Source organism: Scyliorhinus torazame, chromosome 2, assembly GCF_047496885.1.
Source record: "Scyliorhinus torazame isolate Kashiwa2021f chromosome 2, sScyTor2.1, whole genome shotgun sequence".
NCBI classification, from domain to species: domain Eukaryota; kingdom Metazoa; phylum Chordata; class Chondrichthyes; order Carcharhiniformes; family Scyliorhinidae; genus Scyliorhinus; species Scyliorhinus torazame.
The window spans coordinates 327,189,261-327,212,181 of NC_092708.1; the positions used below are offsets into that span (position 1 = coordinate 327,189,261).

The 22,921-nt window shown below is 47.8% G+C and overlaps 1 protein-coding gene across 5 annotated transcripts in view; it reads right to left on the minus strand.

The window, feature by feature from the left end:
* Nucleotides 1–3,199: 3,199 nt before the first annotated feature.
* The window catches only part of frmd6 (FERM domain containing 6), a 191,918-nt gene continuing 172,196 nt past the window's right edge, over nucleotides 3,200–22,921 (minus strand). For all 5 annotated transcript variants that reach the window (XM_072489767.1, XM_072489765.1, XM_072489766.1 and 2 more), the window contains 3 exons: nucleotides 13,109–13,240; nucleotides 9,422–9,513; nucleotides 3,200–4,583 (listed from right to left, as the gene is read on the minus strand). In XM_072489767.1, coding sequence (XP_072345868.1) covers nucleotides 4,296–4,583; nucleotides 9,422–9,513; nucleotides 13,109–13,240 — 512 coding nt within the window. In that variant the 3' untranslated portion in view covers nucleotides 3,200–4,295. The remainder of the gene's footprint in view (nucleotides 4,584–9,421; nucleotides 9,514–13,108; nucleotides 13,241–22,921) is intronic.

Here is a 22,921-nt window from a genome sequence, read left to right on the forward strand (position 1 = left end):
CATATATATAGAAATAAAGGCATCTCCAATATTTCAGTTCTTCTCTCTTCTGCCCCATCATCTTGAAACAGGTTGAAATTCAAAACTCCTGCCTTTGTTACCTGTAATAATGTGGGGATAAAGACTGTACATAGTGACTTCAATTACAAGCTTAAGCTAAGGGCAACAAACCTCTTGAATCCCTTCCATTAAAAGAATTCTCATACAATTGCTGCATAGAATTCTATTATTTTAATGATCTAATCAAAGTTTGTGGATATTTGACAATGGGTGGGGGGGGGCTGATTCTCCAACCCCCCCCCCCCACTCCGCAGCATGTTTCCCAGCGGCGGGAGGCATGATATGCTGGTCCAGTTGCTGTCAATGGGATTTCCCACTGAATCCACCCCATGCCAGGGCAAGAATGCACCATCGGAAGATCTCGCTGGTAAGCTAGGCCGTCGAAAATCCTCTTTTTAAAAAGACATGGGGCTGAATTCTGTTTCTGAATCTAAGTGTTGACAGTAACGGAGAATCCGTGGAGTCTCACGTCAGAAAAATCGGCGCCAGGCCTACACCGATTCCGCTACCGGTGAGCAGCTAGTTTCGGCGTTGCATGGAACATCAGCAAAACCCACGAAAAATGATGCATGAGTCGCCGTGTCCGTGATGGATACTCGCAAGGCCGACAAACCGCGCTTAACCTATACACCCCCCACATACACACCGATCACGGCCGAAAAGATGGGACAGGTTGTGCTGGAGTGCCCATACAACTGATGGGTTGGCTGGGGCCAGAGGGCACCCGGGGGGATGCCCGGGGCGGGGGGGGGGGGGGGGGGGGTGTCACCCAGGGCACCATGTTTATAGCGGGCTGTCAGAGGCATGCGTAGCCGCATGGCTGCCTTGCCAACTGCGGTAATGCTGTTGCGTACTCGTCCACCCCGACCCCACAGCCCACCTCCTGGCCACCCCCCACTACTCCCCCCAGCCCTGGCAAAACCCCCTCGGCCAGCAGTACGGCTGTCAGCGAAGTATGGCGGTGCTGAACACTGTTCATACGCCCCCTCTCTCTCTCTCTCTCTCTCACAGCAGCCCCCACGCCAGGTTCACGATTTGTGAGAGCAGCCGTCGGGAACTTGGCCCATCAGACGTGGTACATCGCAGCTGGGCATACTAATGAGATGCGAACGGTGTTCCAACCACGCGCGGCATGCATCGCATTGACGCCGTTTTTGAGGATGCGGGGCATCGCGATTCGGCGTCAAACCGGCGCCTGCTGCGATTTCAGCGTCGGAAGCTATTCTCCGCCCTATCGCATGCCCCGATTTCGGCATCAGCCAACGGAGAATCCCACCCATGGTTCATTTGCAAGGTCTTCTGCCATCATTGCCAAGTTGTCATACAATGCTTCAGTATTTAAAAGGGAAATTCTGGGCAATTTAAAATACAAGATGCATTTCCAGAATGTAGCTGCGGATATGATCTATATATGGACACCTTAACCAATATGATATATTAAAAAATAATGCCTACTGATAACTTCTTGTGGATATAGTTTACTATTATTCAATCATTAGCTCAGTAATCTTATTAAAATAATTTTACGGTTACACATACGATTGTTCGAGCGAGGAGCAGTCGGCCACTCGGCCCTTTGAGCCTGCTCTGCCATTCAATGAGATTATAGCAGATCCGCTGACAACTTCAACTCCACATGCCCTCCTATCCCCTGATAACCTTTCACCCCTTGCTTATCAAGAATCTAGCTACCTCTGCCCAAAACGATTACGAATAATTACACAGAATAAAACGATCTACAGCCGGGACCTGTCGAGAGTGGGACGGAAAATTCGGAGAGGCAGCCAAACATCCACTGAGTTTAGGCGACACCAGAAAATCCAGGTCGCAGGTGGGGCCGGAAGATCCCGGCCTTAGGGTCTGATGAAAGCCCCAAACTGGTTATTGAACCCAATGTCCTGTGACTAGTGTTTTGTGTGATATGTGACTGGAAGCAGAATTGATTCAACTTTGCTCAATCACATTCAGATGTATCATGATCCTTTATGAAGTAACAACAATTGACCTCAAACTCTGCAGTGATCACTAATGTGCTTAAGTGGGAGGGGGAATTGGATTTGGATTGGATTTGTTTATTGTCACATGTACCGAGGTGCAGTGAAAAGTATTTTTCTTCGAGCAGCTCAACAGGTCATCAAGTACATGAAAATAAAAGAAAATACATAATAGGGCAACACAAGGTACACAATGTAAATATATAGACACTGGCATCAGGTGAAGCATACAGGGGTATAGTGTTAATCAGGTCAGTCTATAAGAGGGTCATTTAGGAGTCTGGTAACAGCGGGAAGAAGCTGTTTTTGAGTTTGTTCGTGTGTGTTCCCAGGCTTTTGTATCTCCTGCCCGATGGAAGAAGTTGGAAGAGTGAGTAAGCCGGGTGGGGTGGGGGCATTTACAACGACAGGGCCAGAAGATCCTGCCACCAGCCAATGACGGGCCGCCTCCCACCGCAGGCCAGAGAAGCTCGCTGTATATATCCTTAAAAATATTTACCCCATTGAAATGATCAGTTTCTAATACTGCTTCCACCACTGTTAACGATTGTCATAATACTGCTAAAAATTGCACTGCACTTTAACAACTACTTGATTAATAGAATTTCATGTAAAAATATCAGTTATATAAAAATACCAGTAAAAACATGTTTCATATCAAAAAATATTTTAAGAAAGTATTCCAGTTGCAAAAATGCTGCTAAATGTTAAAATATGGCAATCAATAATGCATTGTATCAGATTGAAAAATTAGCCATTTAGCAATCAAGCTATTTCACCTCATGAAGCTAATTTCTGTGTCAGCCATAATGTCTCACTCTGTCTTAATGAAACGAAAAAGATTTCCTATAACATATTCCATTAATTCCTTTGTCATCTACTACACTGATACTATGTGTAAAACCTGATGTAGCAAGGGCTGTTTAAACTTCTCTTCAACAACCTTTGTTGTGCAGCTGGGAACCCCTTCATTTATGTAGGACATTGCCATTCTTGACTATAATGCTTGAAATAAACACATTTGCTTGACATTGTGCTGTTTTGCATCCGAGTTACTTGAGCGAACTACTGGAATTCTGACTGAAACTTGATGCAAACTGTGGCCGTCAAACCAATCCATATATCGAATAAAACAGCAGTATGAATTTGGAAACATATTATGTATTAAGTCATTGCATATAAACAAAATAGCATGTCATTGAATACAAACCTTTTGTGTTCAAAAATACTCGACATGAGTATGTACCTTGGTACACTGGAACTTAGCCATTCGGCCTACCCGCCAGCTTATACTTTTGTTGACTCGTTAGCGAACTGTAATCGGCTCCGCTTCTCAATTTGCAGTCAGCTCCCCATTCTTATGGAACAGCCGCATCCACCTTCAGGGTCATTGAAATTTACCAGCTACCTGCAGCAAAATTCAAACTGGCCAACAATCCCACACCTCGCCTCAAGCAGGTTTATAGTTGCCACCCTCCATATAATTGTACGCATCTATACGGAGGGCAAATCATTTCCCTCAGGATCTGTAATTTTCTGTGCTGTGACTTATGTTATGGGCGAGGCGGAGAGGCCGCAGCTGGAGGAGCATTTCTGATTGTCACTGCATACATATACACCTGACAAACAAGAACCCTAAAGGCACCTAAAAAAGGTACAGGAATACAATTGAACTAGCACAACATTGCAAGGTTCACAGTACCAAGGTCAAGTCTACATCTTAACTGAAACATTTTCAAGAAGTTGATCAACAACATAGTAATGGCGCCACTATCACACAAGTGTTCAGAACCCTAGGGTTTTACTAAATAGTAACATTTGACCTAATAGGCTTGATTAAAAAGACAGGTTTTCTTTTTAGAAAGATCTCTGTTTGTGTAATACTGAGTTGTAATACTCCAAACACTGTGGATTTAATTCTCCACGGAAGAGTCAATGTGCAAAGAATTCTGACTGCCTTGCTGTAACTGAAGATTCTTTGACTCTCAAAAATATACATCTTCAGACTCCTGTTTAACATATTTCTTTGGCTTCTTGGCATCCATTACTTTGTTAGCTGTTTCTGTCCAGAAACGTGGAAGAACTGCAGAATATAAACTAACTGTTCCTTGGGTAGCTAAAACAAAAGGTCTTTCAGCTTGACAGTGAAGTGTAGGCAATGGCTTTGGAAGGTCATCGGGAATGCAGTGGGCAGCCAGGCTTAAGAGTACACAGCACTGATGCATAGTTAAAACCCAGCGTTCAAACCACAAATTCAGGAACAGAGTCATCAGCTGTAAGGTCCAGGGATGAATATTTACTCGTTCGTTTGACAATGAAGGTTTCCTTTGTTGCATTGTACTGCCCTGCCAAGCACCGGTTACAGCAATTACCTTCCTCATTCATATTATGAGCACAGCCAAATGTGTAGCTCTGAGCAGTGTCTTGGCAAAGGGTGGCGATCTCCATAAAGTCTTTCTGATAAAGACGAATATCATCCAAGCTTTGGCTGTGCCGGTCTGTGGAGGTCTTTGGTTTTCCGCACACAGGCTGCATACAACAATATCAATACATCAGCCATCATTTCATTCAAATAACTTCAAAGCTATAATTGATCAGAAATCTCTATTAAGTTATTCTCTGTAAAAGTGTTGCAAATAGACTTTAAAAAAACAAAGTGAAAAGTTGACAAGAAACTCTTAATTAGTATATCCCACAATAGGAGTTTGTCAACATTCAACTAAAGGACTTAAAATTTAATTCTATGCACCAAAAATAAGTAAAATTAGGTAAAGGCGAACTTTGGAAACATTCCTTCAGCCAGGCCTCAAGGTTTTCTCTGTTGCATGCACAGGCGTTTTCTTAACAATAGCAAGCGTAAGTTAATCAGTTAAGATTGGAACATCTGAATGGATAAAATCACCGAGTTTAGATTTTCGATGATAATTTGGGATCTTACCTCCCTGCATTAACTTCCTCCGTGCCACTACTTTACATAGTATGATGTGTGCCTCAGCTTTAGGTTCTTCTTTAACCAACCTGACTTTGTCTGGGCCTACTGAGTGTGTCAGGTACCGTCGATGAGGGTCCAGCATGTCACGTGCTGCTCTTTAGAATCATACAATCCCAACAGTGCAGAAGGAGGCCATTCAGCCCATCGGGTCTGCACCTGGCATTTCTCTGATAGGGCACCAATCCCCCGCCCCTATCCCCATAACCCCAACTAACCTTTAGGCAATGTTTTGTCCAACAACTTTGGACTGTGGGAGGAAACCGGAGCACCCGGACAAAACCCACACAGACACAAGGAGAACGTGCAAACTCCACACAGACAGTCACCTGACATCGGAATTGTACCCGGGTCCCTGGCGCTGTGAGGCAGCACTGCTAACCACAGTGCCACCGGGCCGCCCACTGGGGTATATATATTTTCAAGAGGAATAAGTTGCCTGGCAGGTCCAAGAGGGCAAATGACAGATCGAGGCACCGAGACTCTGATGGCCATTGCGGGCACAGCAGTGTGGTACAGAACCATTCACAGTGCTGTTCCCTCATCTAGGGAAGTATTTAATTGTAGGGCACATCGAAACGCAGCACGGAGAGGTTTTCAACACAAAAGGCCTAAATGAATCCAAACACACATCGTACAAGCTTCTGGCTTATTACAAAATTATTTGTTAATTACTGCCAAATTACAGATTAGCATTTTACAGTTGCACAAAAAATAAAATGTTAAATGCCCAAGAAACGTTTTCGACTCCTGTGATATCTTCTATTGGTTTGTGGGAGGTCATGGTGGCACAAAAGGGTCATAACGACCTTCACTATTGTAAGTAGCATGTAGCAGATGTTTCACTTCAGCTAAAACATTAACTGTGGCGGGGAGTGGGGTGGGGGGGGGGGGGGGGCACGGGGTGCGGATGCTTCGGTTGCTACAGGCATTACAAGTGTAAACATTTACTTTGAATTCCCTTAAAATGTTGCTGGAGAGAAATCGTTGAAATTTCCTCCCAGCTTTATTGTGGAAATCGCTGAAATTTGCTGAATTGGCATTAATTGCTTGATTTTTAAAAGAAAATATATTACCACGTCATAAGGGAGAGGTCGCCTGGAAGAGTTGATGTCGACTTTGCAAAGCAATGTGCAGTTCTTTGGGTTATATTTCAGGGTTTCATTTTTTTAAAAACTAATCGAGCTGTAAATGTGGCCACTCCTGTGCTCCACTCCACGTTATTATATTTTCATCTGTAACTGTTTGTTCAGCCGACCAGTTTACCAGACAAGAGTTTTCTTTTAAAGCAAAGTCTTTCAACTTGCTTCACTTGGACAATTAGTAGAAATCCCTATGTTGTTGACAGTGCCGTATTTAAAAAGTCAATGGTGAACTTGCCCATCTAACAGCTATTTTATCTCCTAGACAGGAGTATTTGCCTGCCTTTGGGTGATCCACAACATAATACCCTTGTTATCCTAAACGTTCTTTTAGACTTGCCTAAAGCAGGAAATTGCTTCCCCTCCCCGGGCTTGACCTTTGCCCTCTGGCATGTGAATGATTCATTATTCAAGAAATCAGCTGCGAGTCCCATTTCACTCTGGTTGAACCAGAACTAGAATCAGCTTAGTATTGAACAAAAGCAGAGTAGATGGAAGCCAATTATTTGTTTGGTAAACAGAACATTATTGTAAAAAAGAACATTATTCGAACACAAGTCCAAAGATGTGCAGGTTAGGTGGGGTTAGGGGGATAGAGTGGGGGAGTGGTCCTAGGCAGGGTGATCTTGCAGAGGGTTGATGCAGACTCGATGGGCCAAATGGCCTCCTTCTGTGCTGTAGGAAATCTGTGGTTCTTTGGAGTCCTCAGATAGTTGCTACATTCAGATATTTGATCAATATTTCAAAAGTTTTGAGTGGCAAAGCAACTTTGAAAACTTAGTGTAATTAGCCTGTTTGGCAAAATTCATTTAAAATCAAAAATGCCCAAAGGTTTAAGATTTTAAATAACATTTTAATATGTACTTTGGGCGAGATTCTCTGATCCTGAGGCTAAGTGTTGACGCCGTCGTAAACGCCGTCACGTTTCTCGCCGGCGTCAACATGGCCTCAGGAGCAGCGATTCTGACCCCTATAGGGGTCCGGCACGGCACTGTAGCGAACCGCGCTGCTCCAGCTGCCGATCCCCAGCGTCAGATGGGCGCCGCCGGTGCGTACATGCACAGTGGGACCGGCGCCAACGCGTGTATGCGCAGTGGCTCCCTTCGCCGCGCCGGCCCCGATGCAAAAGGCGTAGGGCTACAGGGGCCGGCGCAGAACAAAAGAGACCCCCAGCCCAAGAGGCTGGCCCGCCGATCGGTAGGTCCCAATCGCAGGCCAGGCCACAGCGGAGGCCCCCCCCGGGACGGTCCCCCCCCCCCCCCCCCCAACCGCCCCTGCATGCATGCACGCCGAGGTCCCGCCGGGTGAGAGCAGGTGTGAAGGGGCGCCGGTGGGACCCGACTTTTTTTGCACGGCCGCCAATGGCGCCGATTCGCACCCGTCCCGGTGATTCCCCAGCCTGGCCTGGGCTGAGAGAGAATCCCGCCCAATGTGTCTCATATTAGTTTCGTTTCCACCCCCCCCCCCCCCACCCACACTCTATGTCAAATTACTGTCCTATAAAAGGTGATCAGTCAGACCCATACCAATACATCTCTTTACCCAGCTGCTGTGAACTACACCAGAGATACTTTCCAATTTCTCTCTCTTTCAAGGAACCACCCATTCTCTCGACTCATTGCTTTTCCCAATGTCATAACTTGAACTAGCTATTGTTTGTATGTAAAGACCAACTGCTATCTTTCTTGGCAGTTGATTAATGCCCCGATCCAAAGGGAAAGTAAACCAAGTGAATCCTTCCTTTAAAGATTGTGGGAAAAAAAATTAATTATGAAGTAGGCCCTAGGTTTTCTGTTAAACCATTGTACCAGTGAATGTGCAACAAGCTAATGTTTCTGCGTGACTCCATGGCCTTGGCTGTTTTTCTGGACCCATAGTTGTCAATACACAGGCAACGTCCCCCTGGCCCATGGAGCATTCTTTCCAGTTTGGTTGCGGAACTATGCGGTAGCACCTCCTTGGGTGCCGAATGTAACGGAAGAAAAAAATATCACTTGAAATCTGCTTGACTGGAAAAGGTGAGTGAAATTACTGGGGTCTGTGCAAAGTAGCACTCTGACAGAGCTTGGACAGGCTCATCTTTGGTTTCTCCTCTGAGTTTCCCCTCCACTGATCTCGAGATGCAGGGCACTAGGGGTCTAACGGCATTCTGACAATGCTGATTTCCCTCACGGTCTTTTATTTACATGCCTCCATATAATGAGATATTAATTGTGGTGTATTAGTGTTTTGAAAAGTACAATGTACACATGATTTAATTGAAGCTCCGATACAGAATTGCACCAGCAGAGTGAGTCTGCAAGCAGAAGCAGAGTCTGAAGAGGCTGTTTAAATAATGGAGTCATGTTGCTCATACACTTTTAATTCTGGCCTGTTTTTAGCCTCAAGGGCCTCATACTGACAATGAAGATAATGCAAAATAAGAAAGCATGAATCTCTTTGGAGCTTTTTCGCTAAATTTTTCATTGAAGTTACAGACTTAGAAAACACACTCAGGCTGTGCTAAAGGCAGACAGGCTCAGACCAAACCAGACAGGTTTCACCGCTATTGCTGAAGAAAACCATGAGTCTATGGCCAACCTCTCACCTTTGAAGTACTTTCAAAGCTATTGTCTGCCTTCCCACTTTGGCAAAAGTGGATGCAATATTTAGAAGGGTGATGGAAGTTTTTGCCTTCACAGCTGACAGAAGGAAAACGGCCTTATTTTTCCACTACGGCAGTGAAGAATTAGGTATTTTTGAACCACTTAACACCTGAGCAAAATGATTATGACTCAACTATAAAAGCACCAACGTCTTGTTTCCAGCCCACGCTAAACAGAAGATATGAAATAATCAGCTTCAGATGCACAGTGTTGACCGTGCACTTTTAATTCTGCTCTGTCTCTGGCTATTTTGAGTCCCAATCGCCTCACATTGACTCCTCAACCTCATTTGCATGCCGAGTCTGACTCCTGTCGGAGGACAAAGGGAACCAACCCTAAAACAGCCCCCTGACTTCCTAACCCCTCCCCAAACCCTCCTGTACTGTTTCCACTGGGCTTGTGCTGGGGTGGGTTCGCAGCGAGTTAAAATCAGCTTCTCGCAATGGAAAACATGCCTGTAGCCTTGTTGGTTAGTTCATCAATTCTATACTGACAAAACCAGCTGCAGAGCAAGTGATTTTAAGAAAAGGTAAAATATGCACTTGTTAAGCAGACCCAAATAGGTTTAATTTTACTCACGGGTGAACTCACCTGTGGTAATGAATCTATACTTTGGCCATAAAGTCTCACGACTGTTTCAGAAGAACTGGAAGTAGAAGAACTCAGCTCCCGCACTATTAGTCCTGCAGCAAATGAAATAGGTGTTATTAAAATATTGCAGAATCCTTTACAAACACAGGTTGAGATGGTGACCAAGAAATCATTGTTTCACCCTCCACTGAATACTGTGCTCCCAACATCAGAAATTGTTCAGAAAACTGGTCAATATTAGTTCAAAAAAGCCCACAATTCGTTGCAAAGACAAAATACGGTATGATTCCAATTTCCACAAATTCGATAATTTGTGCCACTCTGCCATTAGACTTGACAAAAAGCCAAAAATTTGCAACCTCAGTGAGCTTCTGCATTGAATTGATTGCATCTCCTGAAATTGCCTGATTTATCCTGCTTCCAGTTAAGAGCTGGTAATTCATGTCATAGGGACCCTGTTGATGACATAATTTATGATCCTGACATGAAACGCAACCTTGGAGGCCCATAAAGGGAAAGGGAACAGATGAAGTTTAGGACTCCCAGTCCAGCAGTTCCTGAAGGGTTCCAAAAATAAACTTAATGAAAATGAAATGAAAATGAAAATCGCTTATTGTCACAAGTAGGCTTCAAATGAAGTTACTGTGAAAAGCCCCTAGTTGCCACATTCCGGCGCCTGTTCGGGGAGGCTGTTACGGGAATTGAACCGTGCTGCTGGCCTGCCTTGATCTGCTTTCAAAGCCAGCGATTTAGCCCAGTGCTAAACAGCCCCTTAAATCTGCGTATGTGATATTTTTGCAGCCCGTGACTGTCAGAAGGCAATACTTTCCAGGTGCAAATGTTCAGAAATGTAAATTAGACCGATTTCTTTTAAAAAAAACTTTTGCAAACAGCGTGTGTAAAGATGTTTCTACATTTCACACACCCGCGCTGTCATTCACTCATAACTTTTCAATAACAAAACAACAATTGCCAAACATTATTGGGTTGCAATATCATCTTCCTTTCATTCTTTTTCTGGTCTTTCCTTCCTGACATTTTTTTTTCTTTCATTCTTAATCCACTGTTTCTTTCCGTACAAAATTGATTCTTATTCCCTCTGACTCATTCTCTGTCATTCACTCTGTTTTTTCTCTCTATTGTTTGTTTCATTGGGCACAATGTTCATGAGGTCCCAGACGTGACACTGGCATTACGGCACCATCATCAATTAGCATCTCCGGCAATTTGTATCGTAAATAAAACCAATAGGTGTACCTTCAGAACCCTCCCCTTCTCGCTGGCATTAGGCCCCCACCCAATACCAGTGCCAGCAGCACCCACCCCCCAAAGGTAAGCAACACCCCACTGTGGGGTCGTCGAATGCCCCCTCCACTTTGTGCTCTCCTCTTCAGTCCCTGCCCCCATTCGGGCCCCACCCTCTTGGCACTGCCAACCTGGCAGTGCCAGGGCAACAGTATCAGGTTGGTATTGCCAGGGGGCAGTGCCATTGCAAGCCCAGGGGCAGAATAATCCCCTGCGGGGGTGGAGAGAAAGAGAGAATACTGGGAGCTGGGAGAATCGGGTTTCAAATACTCCCAGCATATTTAAATACTGATTTAAATATGCTAATCTGGTCACACCCAGCAAGTGCGTGAACCAGATTACTTTCAGCTGCAGCGGGAGCATCGCACTATGTTCGGCACCCGCCGCAAACCCTATTTAGGGGCCCTCCCGCTATTCTCCCAACATTGTGGAATTTGCGCCAAGTGCAACACAGCCAGAGAATTACCCTCAGCATTTGTTCATACAACTTTAAAATCCAGAATCACCGTAAAAGTGATTTAAAAAAAACCTGCATTTGTATCTGATCTGATCACTGAGAGATATCTCAAATAACTTGTTGAATTAATTAGTTTAAAATGCAATTACTCTGGATGGGCAAATCCAGTAGTGATGTTAGAAAAGGCAGTGAGATGGCTGGCCCCCTTATCCACTTGGATTTTAGGTAGCATTTGTTAAGCGACAAATTGCTTGCTAAGAAACCAGGAGATCTGCTTGTTCTTGAATAGAGCTGTGGAATTTTATTATCCAATTGACCCACAGATATCGGTAGATGGGACCTGGGTTTAACATTTTACCCAAGCGTGGTATTAGTTCTGATTAATCTTCCGTCAGTAGCACACTATCACAGAAATGCCCAACACTCATTTTCCAGGGGGCAGAAATTCTAAAAGAAAAGGTGTCAACAAGAGGTGTTAAAACACTTCTTGTGTGTGAGTGATGCATTTTTAAACATGCACAAAGTTTTAATGACCTCAACACAAAAGCAAAGTAATGCGGAAATCTGAAATAAACACAGAAAATACTGGAAATGGTCAGCAAGTCAGTGGCAACTTTGGAAAGGGAAAAATAATCATTGTTGCACGTTGGTGACCTTTCATCAGTTCTGACCAAAGGTCATCGATCTGAAACATTAACATTTTTAATAGGCCATTTCATTTTCTTCTAGAAAAGCAGAACTCAAGATAAGCATCTTAACGAGAAATGGCATTTACTATTTTTTTGCATCGTCCAAGTAAAACTTTCATCTGTTGCCAGTTAGTTTTTACTCTAGTGGATAAATGTAAGACAATGAATAGAACCATAAGGTTGTCTGAAAACAACGGGCAGCCAGTCCTTGGACCATGATCAGCTCTCTAGCGTGGGAAGCTGCATTACCCAGGCTGGCTTACTAACAAAGATCTGATTCAAAGTGAGGGATTGATGGCCTTTCTTCACTACATAACCAGAACAGAGTATGCCAAATATACAGCTTGAGAGAAGTCTAACCAGCTGAGACAACACAGAAGTGCAATAGTCCACAAATTCTTGGTGAGCTCCTGTTGGATGTATGGTGGCTGGGACATCGACCCGCCAGTCTGTCCTGCTGATCTCACTCTACATCCCAGCAACGGGGTCATCAGCACAAAGAGAGCAGGAGCCTGTGCCACATGGCACCCCCTGGGCATCCAGCCCACATTGACACTTTATCAGCCTGTGAGGGAGGGCAGGTGGGCTGCTCTGGTCAAAGAGTAACATTTTGCAATTATCCTTCTGTTGCAACCTTCCCAAGAGAAACTGATTGCCCTGGGATTGTTTCTACCATCGGGAACTGGCATCATGGATCCCATGCTTGTTAGGTGAATCGGATATTCTAAATTCTCCCTCAGTGTACCTGGACGTGCGCCGTAGTGTGGCGACTAGGGGATTTTCACAGTAACTTCATTGCAGTGTTAATGTAAGACTACTTGTGACAATAAAGATTATTATTATTCACGGCTCTTGTACAGCTGTGGGATACTAGCGGGACTCGCAGTTGGGAATCTTAATAGTGCCAGTTACCTCTCTCACAGCGATGATCAGACAGAGGGCATGTGATAGGGAAGACAGACCTTCAACTACCTACAACCCTGAGGGGACCTGCATCAGGACCAGAAAGGTGCTGAAACCTGGTAGAACATAGTTCTGCCCAAATTTACCAGTTCTTCGCATAAAACAACTTGCATTTCAATTAACAATTAAGTGATTGTAGATTCTTATATTAACTGTTCTTAGTCTATTTTTCAAACATATGACTCCATCCCTTGTCCTTAAGTGTCTATATATAACAAGGATTTTTACATTGTTTCAAAATGCCCTGGAAGATATTCTCCCATGTCTGCTCACCAGCATGTCCATTCAGCTGCCTTGACATCAGCATCTCCTCGGTGATGTGAATACACATTTCGGGACTGACCTCTGGAGCCAGTTCATGCACCTGCTCCAGGTCCTTGGGATCATCAACCAGCATTTCTATTTCTAGGACAGAAATAATACACTTAGCTCCAGCAGAATTTAAAAGCTTCATTTTGCAACCTCATACTTTGTATTTTTCCAACTAGGGGCAGTGAAGTTGATTCAGTCCTGCAAATCACACCCTTCTGAATTTCAGACATATCACACAGAAAGTGACAAATCCAAGCTTGACAGAAATAGAGGGTCTATATTCACCTAAACTCACATTATTTTGCAATGATTTTGCATATTATTGGTGTTAGTGCATTTATTTAATAGATTGACCGATTGACTATTTGATTGGCAGAGAGCTTGTAAACCATTATTCTAAGACTTCCCTTCCTCTTTCCTTGTGAGGCAAAGGTTTATCGTCCATTTATTACCTCATGGTGTCTGCCTGGCCATGGTGTCTGCCTGGCCATGGTGTCTGCTTGGTCATTCTAGGTCCTATAACTCTTGGCCAACAACCCAGTATTCATATGCTATCAGTTTTATGACACGGGGTGGTCTACAGCTTTCCTTTGTAAGTAGTCATATTCTGACGCAAGAGTACATATAAATACAGTGGGCAGAATTCTCCCCAAAAATGACTACGTGCCATTTTGGGTGTGAAAAGCAGCACAATTGCGGCAGCTGTTCTGGGACAATTCTGATCACGATCTCCCTACACTTAGCAATTTCTTTGGAGGGAGGCGTGTTTTGTACCAGCATTGAGATGGCGGGGCCTAAACACGCTGGCAAGCCCGGCTTCAGAGAGAAAAAGCCCGCCCCAATCTCAATGTTAAGTGACAGGTCCGCTTCACCCCCCCCCCCCTTCCCCACCCCCCCCCCCCCCACCCCCAGACAAGGGGAACACCCCTAAATCTTGATTACAGAGGGACAGCTTCTTCCCCCCCCACCCCCCCGCCCCTCCCCCCACCAAATACTTGAACCACCCCACCCGAAACAACACAGGCATCAGGGTGAGCTGATGGCGGTGACCAGCAGTGGTAGGACCAAAAATCCCTGCCCAAAGTTAACGGACTTTTGCCCGCTCTCCAAATTTTCCATTTCAGCCCACGGCATTTCCCACGGCTGGCGGGACTGGGAAGTCCCAGCCATCATCAAGTCAACAGATCAATGCGATTTGTAAGTTGGCAGCAAGTGGAATGGAGCATTTCTTTGACCAGAGGATGGACAACTGCTTGAACGAGTTAAAATGAGGGATGATCGACGCTGAACTCATTCAGGAAACAACTCCGGCAGCACCGTGGTTAGCACTGCTGCCTCACGGCGCTGAGGACCGGGATTTGATCTCGGCCTCGGGCCACTGTCTCTGTGTGGAGTTTGCACATTCTCCCCGTGTCTGTGTGGGTCTCACCTTCACAAAAGAGAGATGTGCAGGGTAGGTGAATTGGTCATGCTAAATTGAGGTCAAATATAAGGTCAAACTGATTGAAGCACCTTCTTCACCCGAATTATGAATCGTGCCTGCATCCATTTTGGTAAAGTAGTTCAAATTATCTCCAGTTTCTACATGTTCATATTCTTAGTCCACTTTTTTTCAGTAGTGTGGTAAACCACAGTATTGCATTGTATGGCATTGTATTGTATTGTGCATGCCTGGGCTTGTCCTGGCTGGCTCCGCCTGTGGCGCCTCCCCTCGGGCTTATGTATAAAGGTGGCAGGTCTCCGCCTCTGATCCAGTTCGGGTCCAGAGGCAGGATGCTTGCTGTTTAGTGTATTAAAGCCTCAGTTACTCGTCGTGTATTATTGATAGTGTATCAATTTAATACACTAAACTCCTAAAGATGAACTCATCACTCAAGCCTGATCGCTTGGAGCTGGACCCTCAGGCAGCCGACGCTACAGAAACGTTTGAGCGTTTCTAAGCTGCTACGAAGCGTACCTCACATCCTTCACCGAAGACTTCACAGACCTCCAGAAGAAGCAGATCCTCCACGAACGGGTGAGCCCAAGAGTCTTCTCCTCATCAGGGACGCCCCCTCGTACGCGGAGGCAATAACGCTGCTAAAAGGACAATACATAAAATCCGTTAACGAGGTGTATGCTAGGCACCTCCTCGCCACGAGACAGCAACGCCCTGGGGAATCACTTGCAGAATTCCTGCGTGCCTTGCGCATCCTTTGCCGGAACTGTGACTGCCGGGCAATATCAGCTACCCAGCACGCGGAGCTGCTGATCAGGGACGCTTATGTCGCGGGCATGAACTCTTTATCCGCCAGCGACTACTAGAAGGGGGGACACTCGACCTCCCAGAGACAGTACAACTCTCCAACTCGCTGGAGATGGCCTCCCAGAACATGGGGGCCTACACCTCCGACCGCACGGCACCCTCGTGGACGCAGCCATCAACTGACCCGGGTATGACGCAAGCCTGCGCCGCACAGCGGCTCTCCAACGCCGGAGGCCCGAGGTGCTACTTCTGCGGCCAGAGTAATCATCCCAGACAACGCTGCCCGGCACAGAACGCAACTTGTAACGGCGGTGGGAAGAAGGGCCACTTTGCAAATGCCTGCCAGGCCCGATCTAAGTCTTCTAGGCCCAGCAGCGCTGCCTGCTGCCTGTTGGGTCCACCCCCAGCTGCTGCGCCACCCGCCATGTGCGACCCATGGGCGCCGCCATCTTCAATTTCGTCCGCCACGTGCGACCCACGGGGGGCGCCATCTTGGATACAATCGCCGCCGCCATCCGCCACGCGTGACCCATGGGGGCCGCCATCTTGGACGCCATCTCAGCACGGTAGCATCGTGGATAGCACAATTGCTTCACAGCTCCAGGGTCCCAGGTTCGATTCCGGCTTGGGTTACTGTCTGTGCGGAGTCTGCACGTCCTCCCAGTGTGTGCATGGGTTTCCTCCGGGTGCTCCGGTTTCCTCCCACAGTCCAAAGATCTGCAGGTTAGGTGGATTGGCCGTGATAAATTGCCCTTAAGTGTCCAAAATTGCCCTTAGTGTTGGGTGGGGTTGCTGGGTTGTGGGGATAGGGTGGAGGTGTTGACCTTGGGTAGGGTGTTCTTTCCAGGAGCCGGTGCAGACTCGATGGGCCGGGTGGCCTCCTTCTGCACTGTAAATTCTATGATAATGCCACCCGCTACGCGTGACTCATGGGGGCCGCCATCTTGGGACCACTCCGCAGCCTCGCGGGAGCCCAGCTCGCCTGACCATACGCTGGCCACCGCTACCTCCGACCAGCCTACTGACCGCCTTCCGAAGCTCACCTCCATCATGCTCGACCAGTCCCGGCCGCACCACCTCGCGAAGTCCACGATGACAGTCCGGATCAACGGGCACGTGACGGCCTGCCTTTTCGACACGGGGAGCACAGACAGCTTCATACACCCATATACAGTAAGGCGCTGCTCCCTCCAAATCCTACCCGCGACCCAGAATCTCCCTGGCTTCCGGATCCCACGCAGTAGAAATCCGGGGGTACTGTGTCGCGACCCTTACGGTACAAGGCGTAGAGTACACTAACTTTAAGCTCTACGTCCTCCCCCATCTCTGCGCTGCCCTATTACTGGGGCTTGACTTCCAGTGCCATCTCCAGAGCCTTACCTTAAAGTTCGGCGGACCCCCTGCACCCCCTCACCGTCTGTAGCCTCGCGACCCTTAAGGTCGCCCCACCCTCCCTCTTTGTAAACCTCACTCCGGACTGTAAGCCCGTTGCTACCAAAAGAAGATGCTACAGTGCCCAGGACAGGGCCTTTATCAGGTCAGAGGTCCAGTGACTCCTGCGAGAGGGGATCATTGAGGCTAGTAACAGCCCCTGGAGAGCCCAAGTGGTGGTCGTCAAGACTGGGGAGAAGCACCGGATGGTCATCGATTATAGCCAAACCATTAATCGGTACACGCAACTCGATGCGTACCCCCTCCCCCGCATATCTGACATGGTCAATCAGATTGCGCAGTATCGAGTCTTCTCCAGAGTCGACTTGAAGTCCGCGTACTACCAGCTCCCTATCCGCCCGGAGGACCGCCAATACACTGCCTTCGAGGCAGATGGCCGCCTCTACTACTTCCTCAGGGTCCCCTTCGGCGTCACTAACGGGGTATCGGTCTTCCAAAGAGAAATGGACTGAATGGTTGACCAGTACGGGCTGCGGGCCACGTTCCCGTACTTGGACAATGTCACCACCTGCGGCCAGGACCAGCAGGACCACGACGAGAACCTCTGGCGCTTCCTCCACACCACTAAACTCCTGAACCTAACCTATAAGAGAGAAAAATGCATCTTCCGCACAACCAGTTGAGCCATCCTCGGCTACGTCGTGGAACACGGAGTCCTAGGGCCCGACCCCGACTGCATGCGCCCCCTCCTGGAACTCCCCCTCCCCCACTGCCCCAAGGCCCTGAAGAGATGCCTAGGGTTCTTCTCATACTATGCCCAATGGGTCCCCAATTATGCGGACAAGGCCCGTCCACTGATCAAATCCACCATTTTTCCCCTGACGGCTGAGGCCCGACTGGCCTTCAACCGCATCAAAGCAGATATTGCCGAAGCTGCGTTGTACGCTGTGGACGAGTCCATCCCATTCCAAGTGCAGAGCGATGCGTCGGACTTTGCTCTGGCCGCTACACTCAACCAGGCGGGCAGGCCTGTGGCTTTCTTCACCCGTACTCTCCATGCCTCCGAAATTTGACATTCCTCTGTCGAAGAGGTGGCCCAAGCCATCGTAGAAGCTGTGAGACATTGGAGGCATTACCTGGCCGGCAGGCGATTCACTCTCCTCACTGACCAACAGTCATTTGCCTTCATGTTCAATAACACACAGCGGGGCAAGATTAAGAATGACAAGATTCTGAGGTGGAGGATCGAGCTCTCCACCTACAGCTATGATATCTTGTATCGACCCGGGAAGCTCAATGAGCTCCCAGATGCCCTCTCCCGCAGTACATGTGCCAGCGCGCCGATAGACCGACTTCGGACCCTCCACAATGACTTCTGTCACCCGGGGGTCACCCGTTTTTTTCACTTCATCAAGGCCCGCAACCTGCCTTGCTCCATCGAGGAGGTCAGGTCCGTGACCAGGGACTGTCAGGTCTGCGCGGAGTGCAAACCGCACTTCTATCGGCCAGACACAGCACACCTGGTAAAGGCCTCCCGCACCATTGAGTGCCTCAGCATCGACTTCAAAGGGCCCCTCCCCTCCACTGACCATAACGTGTACTTCCTCAACATCGTTGACGAGTACTCAAGATTCCCCTTCGCCATCCCCTGCTCTGACATGACCTCTGCCTCCGTCATCAAGGCCTTGCACAGTCTTTTCACTCTGTTCGGGTTTCCCACCTACATCTACAGTGATCGGGGCTCCTCCTTTATGAGCGACGAGTTGCGTCAGTTCCTGCTCAGCAAAGGCATCGCCTCCAGCAGGACGACCAGCTATAACCCCCCTGGGGAAACGGGCAGGTGGAGAATGCGACGGGCTGGAAGGCGGTCCTTCTGGCCCTACGGTCTAGAAGTCTCCCAGTCTTCCGCTGGCAGGAGGTCCTCTCCGACGCGCTCCACTCCATCCGGTCGCTCCTGTGTACAGCCACCAATGAGACTCCTCGTGAACGTATGTTTGCCTTCCTCAGGAAATCCACCTCCGGGGTCTCGCTTCCGTCCTGGCTGACAGCCCCAGGGCCCGTCCTTCTCCGGAAGCATGCGAGGAGCTATAAAACCAGCCCCTCGTCGTGAAGGTCCTGCTCCTCCATGCAAATCCACAATATGCCTATGGTGGCACACCAGGACGGTGGCAGGACACAGTCTCCCTTCGGGATTTGGCACCTGCAGGTTCCCCAGCGACCATCACCATCACCCCTGACCCTACTCCGTCTTCCCCCACCCCTGCCCACCTCCCTCACGAACGAACACCCGCAGGCCCACCGGCGACAAGCACCACCACCTCCGCCCATACACCACCCCCCCCCCCCCCCCCCTTCGCCGACTCAACATCTGGGTGAAGACGACGACGACAACGCGCTCCCGGGTGCGCAGGTCTCGACACCGGCGCCCACACCACAGCCGGGACTGAGGCGACCACGGCAGAACGTCAAGGCCCCCGACAGACTTGACCTTTAAAACCACTTCACCCCGTCGGACTTTTTTTAAAACAGGGGGTGAATGTGGTAAACCACGGTATTGCATTGTACTGAATTGTGCATGCCTGCTTGTCCAGGCTGGCTCCGCCTGTGGCTCCTCCCCTCGGGCTTACGTATAAAGGTGGTAAGTCTCCGCCTCCAACCCAGTTCGGGCCCAGAGGCAGGAGGCTTGCTGTTTAGTTAATTAACGCCTCAGTTACGTTCATCACTCGTCGTGTGTTATTGATGGTGTATCAAGTAGCAGAGCCCAGTATTATGAGGTGAGATGGACAGGGTTCCAAATGTTCCTTATTCTTTTAAACATTCTATAGCTTTGCTGGATATCAGTACAACCATCACATGTTTTCATTGTAAAATCAATATACTGTATTTCCAGTAAAGAATGTACTGTAAGTAGAGGCATGCTTGATCTAGTCTGTAAAATCCAGGTTAAAGCCTTGATCGTGACAGGCAGGCAGGGCTATGGATGGGAAACCTGCAGGTCCGGGTTTCACCACATTCAAAATGCCACATTCCCGCTTTGAAGTTAGCCTGATTGTCAGGATTGGCTTCCAGTCAGGTGAGGGACACACGGCAGGTCAGAGCCCCAGGTGGAGAGTCTGCAGCTGCTATTGACAGGGTTTGTGCTGAGGCACTCAAACCCCTGATCTCGGGAGAGAGAGAGAGGGGTGAAGGGGGCGGGGAGTGGAGTGGGGGGGTGGCAATGGTGAAGGGAGGAAGGCTGCTTCAAAGCAAGTGTAGGCTTGTGGGACCAGTGAAAAGCATTCCTGTATCTCCCTTCGGCTGCCAGGTTCCCCCAGGCCCGGGAGACGCAGCTGGTGTTAAACCTGAAAAACGAGTTAAATCTGGGCCCATCCATCTCGTTAATATTTAAATGGCCAGCCTGCCTCCCGTCATTGGTTAGCTGCTGGGCTCTGGTTCCACCTCTGCTAAACCCAGAAATGGGCGGGTTAGGTTTGAGCTTTTTCATCATGTCGCACAACCCCAACCCAACAGTTTTTAGGGGTTAAAGTTCACTTTTTTCTGTGTGCATCTCAGAAAAAAAACAACTAACTGAGAAAACAATTTAACCCACGTTTCAGGATTTGATCAACCTTTTCTTTACTTTTTAAAAATGATGTAGATTTCAAAGTTTCGGTCCAAAAGTGAGGCGGAATAAGTATTACTTTAGTGACTAATGTGAATGAAAATGAAAATCGCTTATTGTCACAAGTAGACTTCAAATGAAGTTACTGTGAAAAGCCCCTAGTCGCCTCATTCCGGCGCCTGTTCGGGGAGGCCGGTACGGGAATTGAACCCGCTCTGCTGGCATTGTTCTGCATTACAAGCCAGCTATTTAGCCCACACAAGGTACCAAGTGCAGGATGTGGCCAAGGGGATTCATTCCTGGGATGAGGGCCTTATCTTAAGAAAGGTTTCATAGATTATCATAGAATTTACAGTGCAGAAGGAGGCCATTTGGCCCATCGAGTCTGCACCGGCTCTTGGAAAGGGCACCCGACCAAGGTCAACACCTCCACCCTATCCCCACAACCCAGTAACCCCACCCAACACCAAAGGCAAGGTTGAACAGGCTGGAGCTTAGAAGATTGAGAGGTGATCTGATTGGAACATCTAAGATCCTGAGGTGATTTAATAGGTTGGATACCAGGAGAATGTTTCCACTTGTGGGAGAGACTAGAGCCAGGGGACACAGGTTAAGAACAAGTGGTCTACCGTTTAAGATGGCAATGAGGAGAATTGTTTTCTTTCAGAAGGTGTGTGTGGGATTATCTTCCTCACAATGCAGTGGGGGCTGTGTCATTGAATTAGTTAAGAGAGATTTTTTGTTCGACAAGGGAGTCATGGGGTGCAGATTGGAAAGCGGAGATGAGACCACAACTAGACCAGCCATGATCTTAGTGAATGGTTGAGCAGGTTCGAAGGGCTGAATGGCCTTCCTCTGCTCCAAAGTCTTAAGCTCCTATGTTGAAAACAAGTCAGAAAAAAGGCGAGATCAATCAAGGGATACGGATAAGGCAACAGCAAGATTCAGTTTCAAAGTGTGAGGGGGAATTAATAATACGGAGCCTAATTTGTAGGTGACCACTGCCTTGGTGGTAATGGTCTCAAAATTGAGCTCGTTAGACTGCGTCTCTTGCCACAGAGAAGCTGCTACAATGTCATCAGTTAGAACGTTGTGCTGTGTTCCAATGGTGGCTGCCCCGCCAGAGAGACCAAAGCGTGCATTATAGTGGGGGTGATCAAGAGACTGTTTTCTCACCAGCAGTTTGCATTTGTATTTTACCTTTAATGGAGGGAGACGGTCCAATGCACTTCAAAAAAAAAAAAAAAGCAGAATCAGACAAAAAATAATGATGCTGAGCCACAGAGAACAGGCGGGATGATAAAATGCTTGACCAAATTGGTAAAGCTTCAAGGAGGGTCTGACAAGAATGAATTCCAGAGCCTTGAGCCTCAATGGCTAAAGGCAGAACCAACACTGATGGGGTGAAGGGAATGGGGGTTTGCATCCAAGTCTAATGTTGCAAAATTGCATGGGCCGGAATTCTCTGGTGTTTGCTGGCGATGGGATTCTCTGGTCACGCCGGCATCGCACCCCACCCACGGGACTTCCCGGCGGTGTGGGATGGCTTCAATGGGAAATCCCATTGACAGCAGCGGGAGAATCCCGCCGCCAGCGAATGGCGCTCTGCATCCCACCGCTGAGAAACTTGCGGCTGCAAGTCTAGTTCTCCAATCCCGGGGGGTGGGGAGAGGATTCCCTGGTCTCGTCTGTGGCGGGACCTGTTCCTGTTGTGAGCCAGAACGGAAAGTTGCTGCGAAAACTCCATTAACTTCCAGCGCCACCGGAAAATCCCAGCCACGAGCGAAAACGGAAGATTGCGGCCATAGAGTTTGTTTTGCTGGATGTAGGTATGGGTAAGACCAGAAAGAGATTTGGACACTCGGGCGAGAATTTTAATTTGGAGGCATTGGGGAACCGGGAACCTGTGTGAGTCAGCAAGCCCCAGGGGTGCTGCATGGGCAGGATTTGGTGAAGGTTAAGATATAGGCAGCAGAGCTACAGATCAGTTTCATTTTCTGGAGGGGTAAGGGCACAAATCCAGCCACAGAAGTGAAGCAAATCGTTCTTTCCATTCCAGACTCTGCAACTGTTTGTGAAACATTTTGCAATATTCTTCACATGTAAGGCACTATATAAATGCAAGTTAGAGCCAGCAAGTCATTAAAAGCACATAAGAAAATGCAGATCACAGTTTTCAGCCCAGTTTTGTATCTTTTCATTTTCTTTTTTCCTGTTGACTTGCATGTTTGAGAATTCAGTTTGACAATTGCTCGTTGCCTCTTTGTCCCTGTAACACCATTAGGGGCTGAAGAAGGAGGAACTTGCATTTATATAGCGTCTTTTATGACCTCAGGACATCCCAAAAAACTTTACAGCCAACCTAGTACGTCGGAATTGCGGTTACTGTTGTAAAGTCTGGAAATTCAGCAGTCAATTAGTGCACAACAATGTTCCATAATGTGATAAATGAGCAGATAAACTGATACATGATGGCTGATGGATAAATGTTGGCCAGGACACCGGCACAATTCCTTTGACGCTAACGTTTATCTCT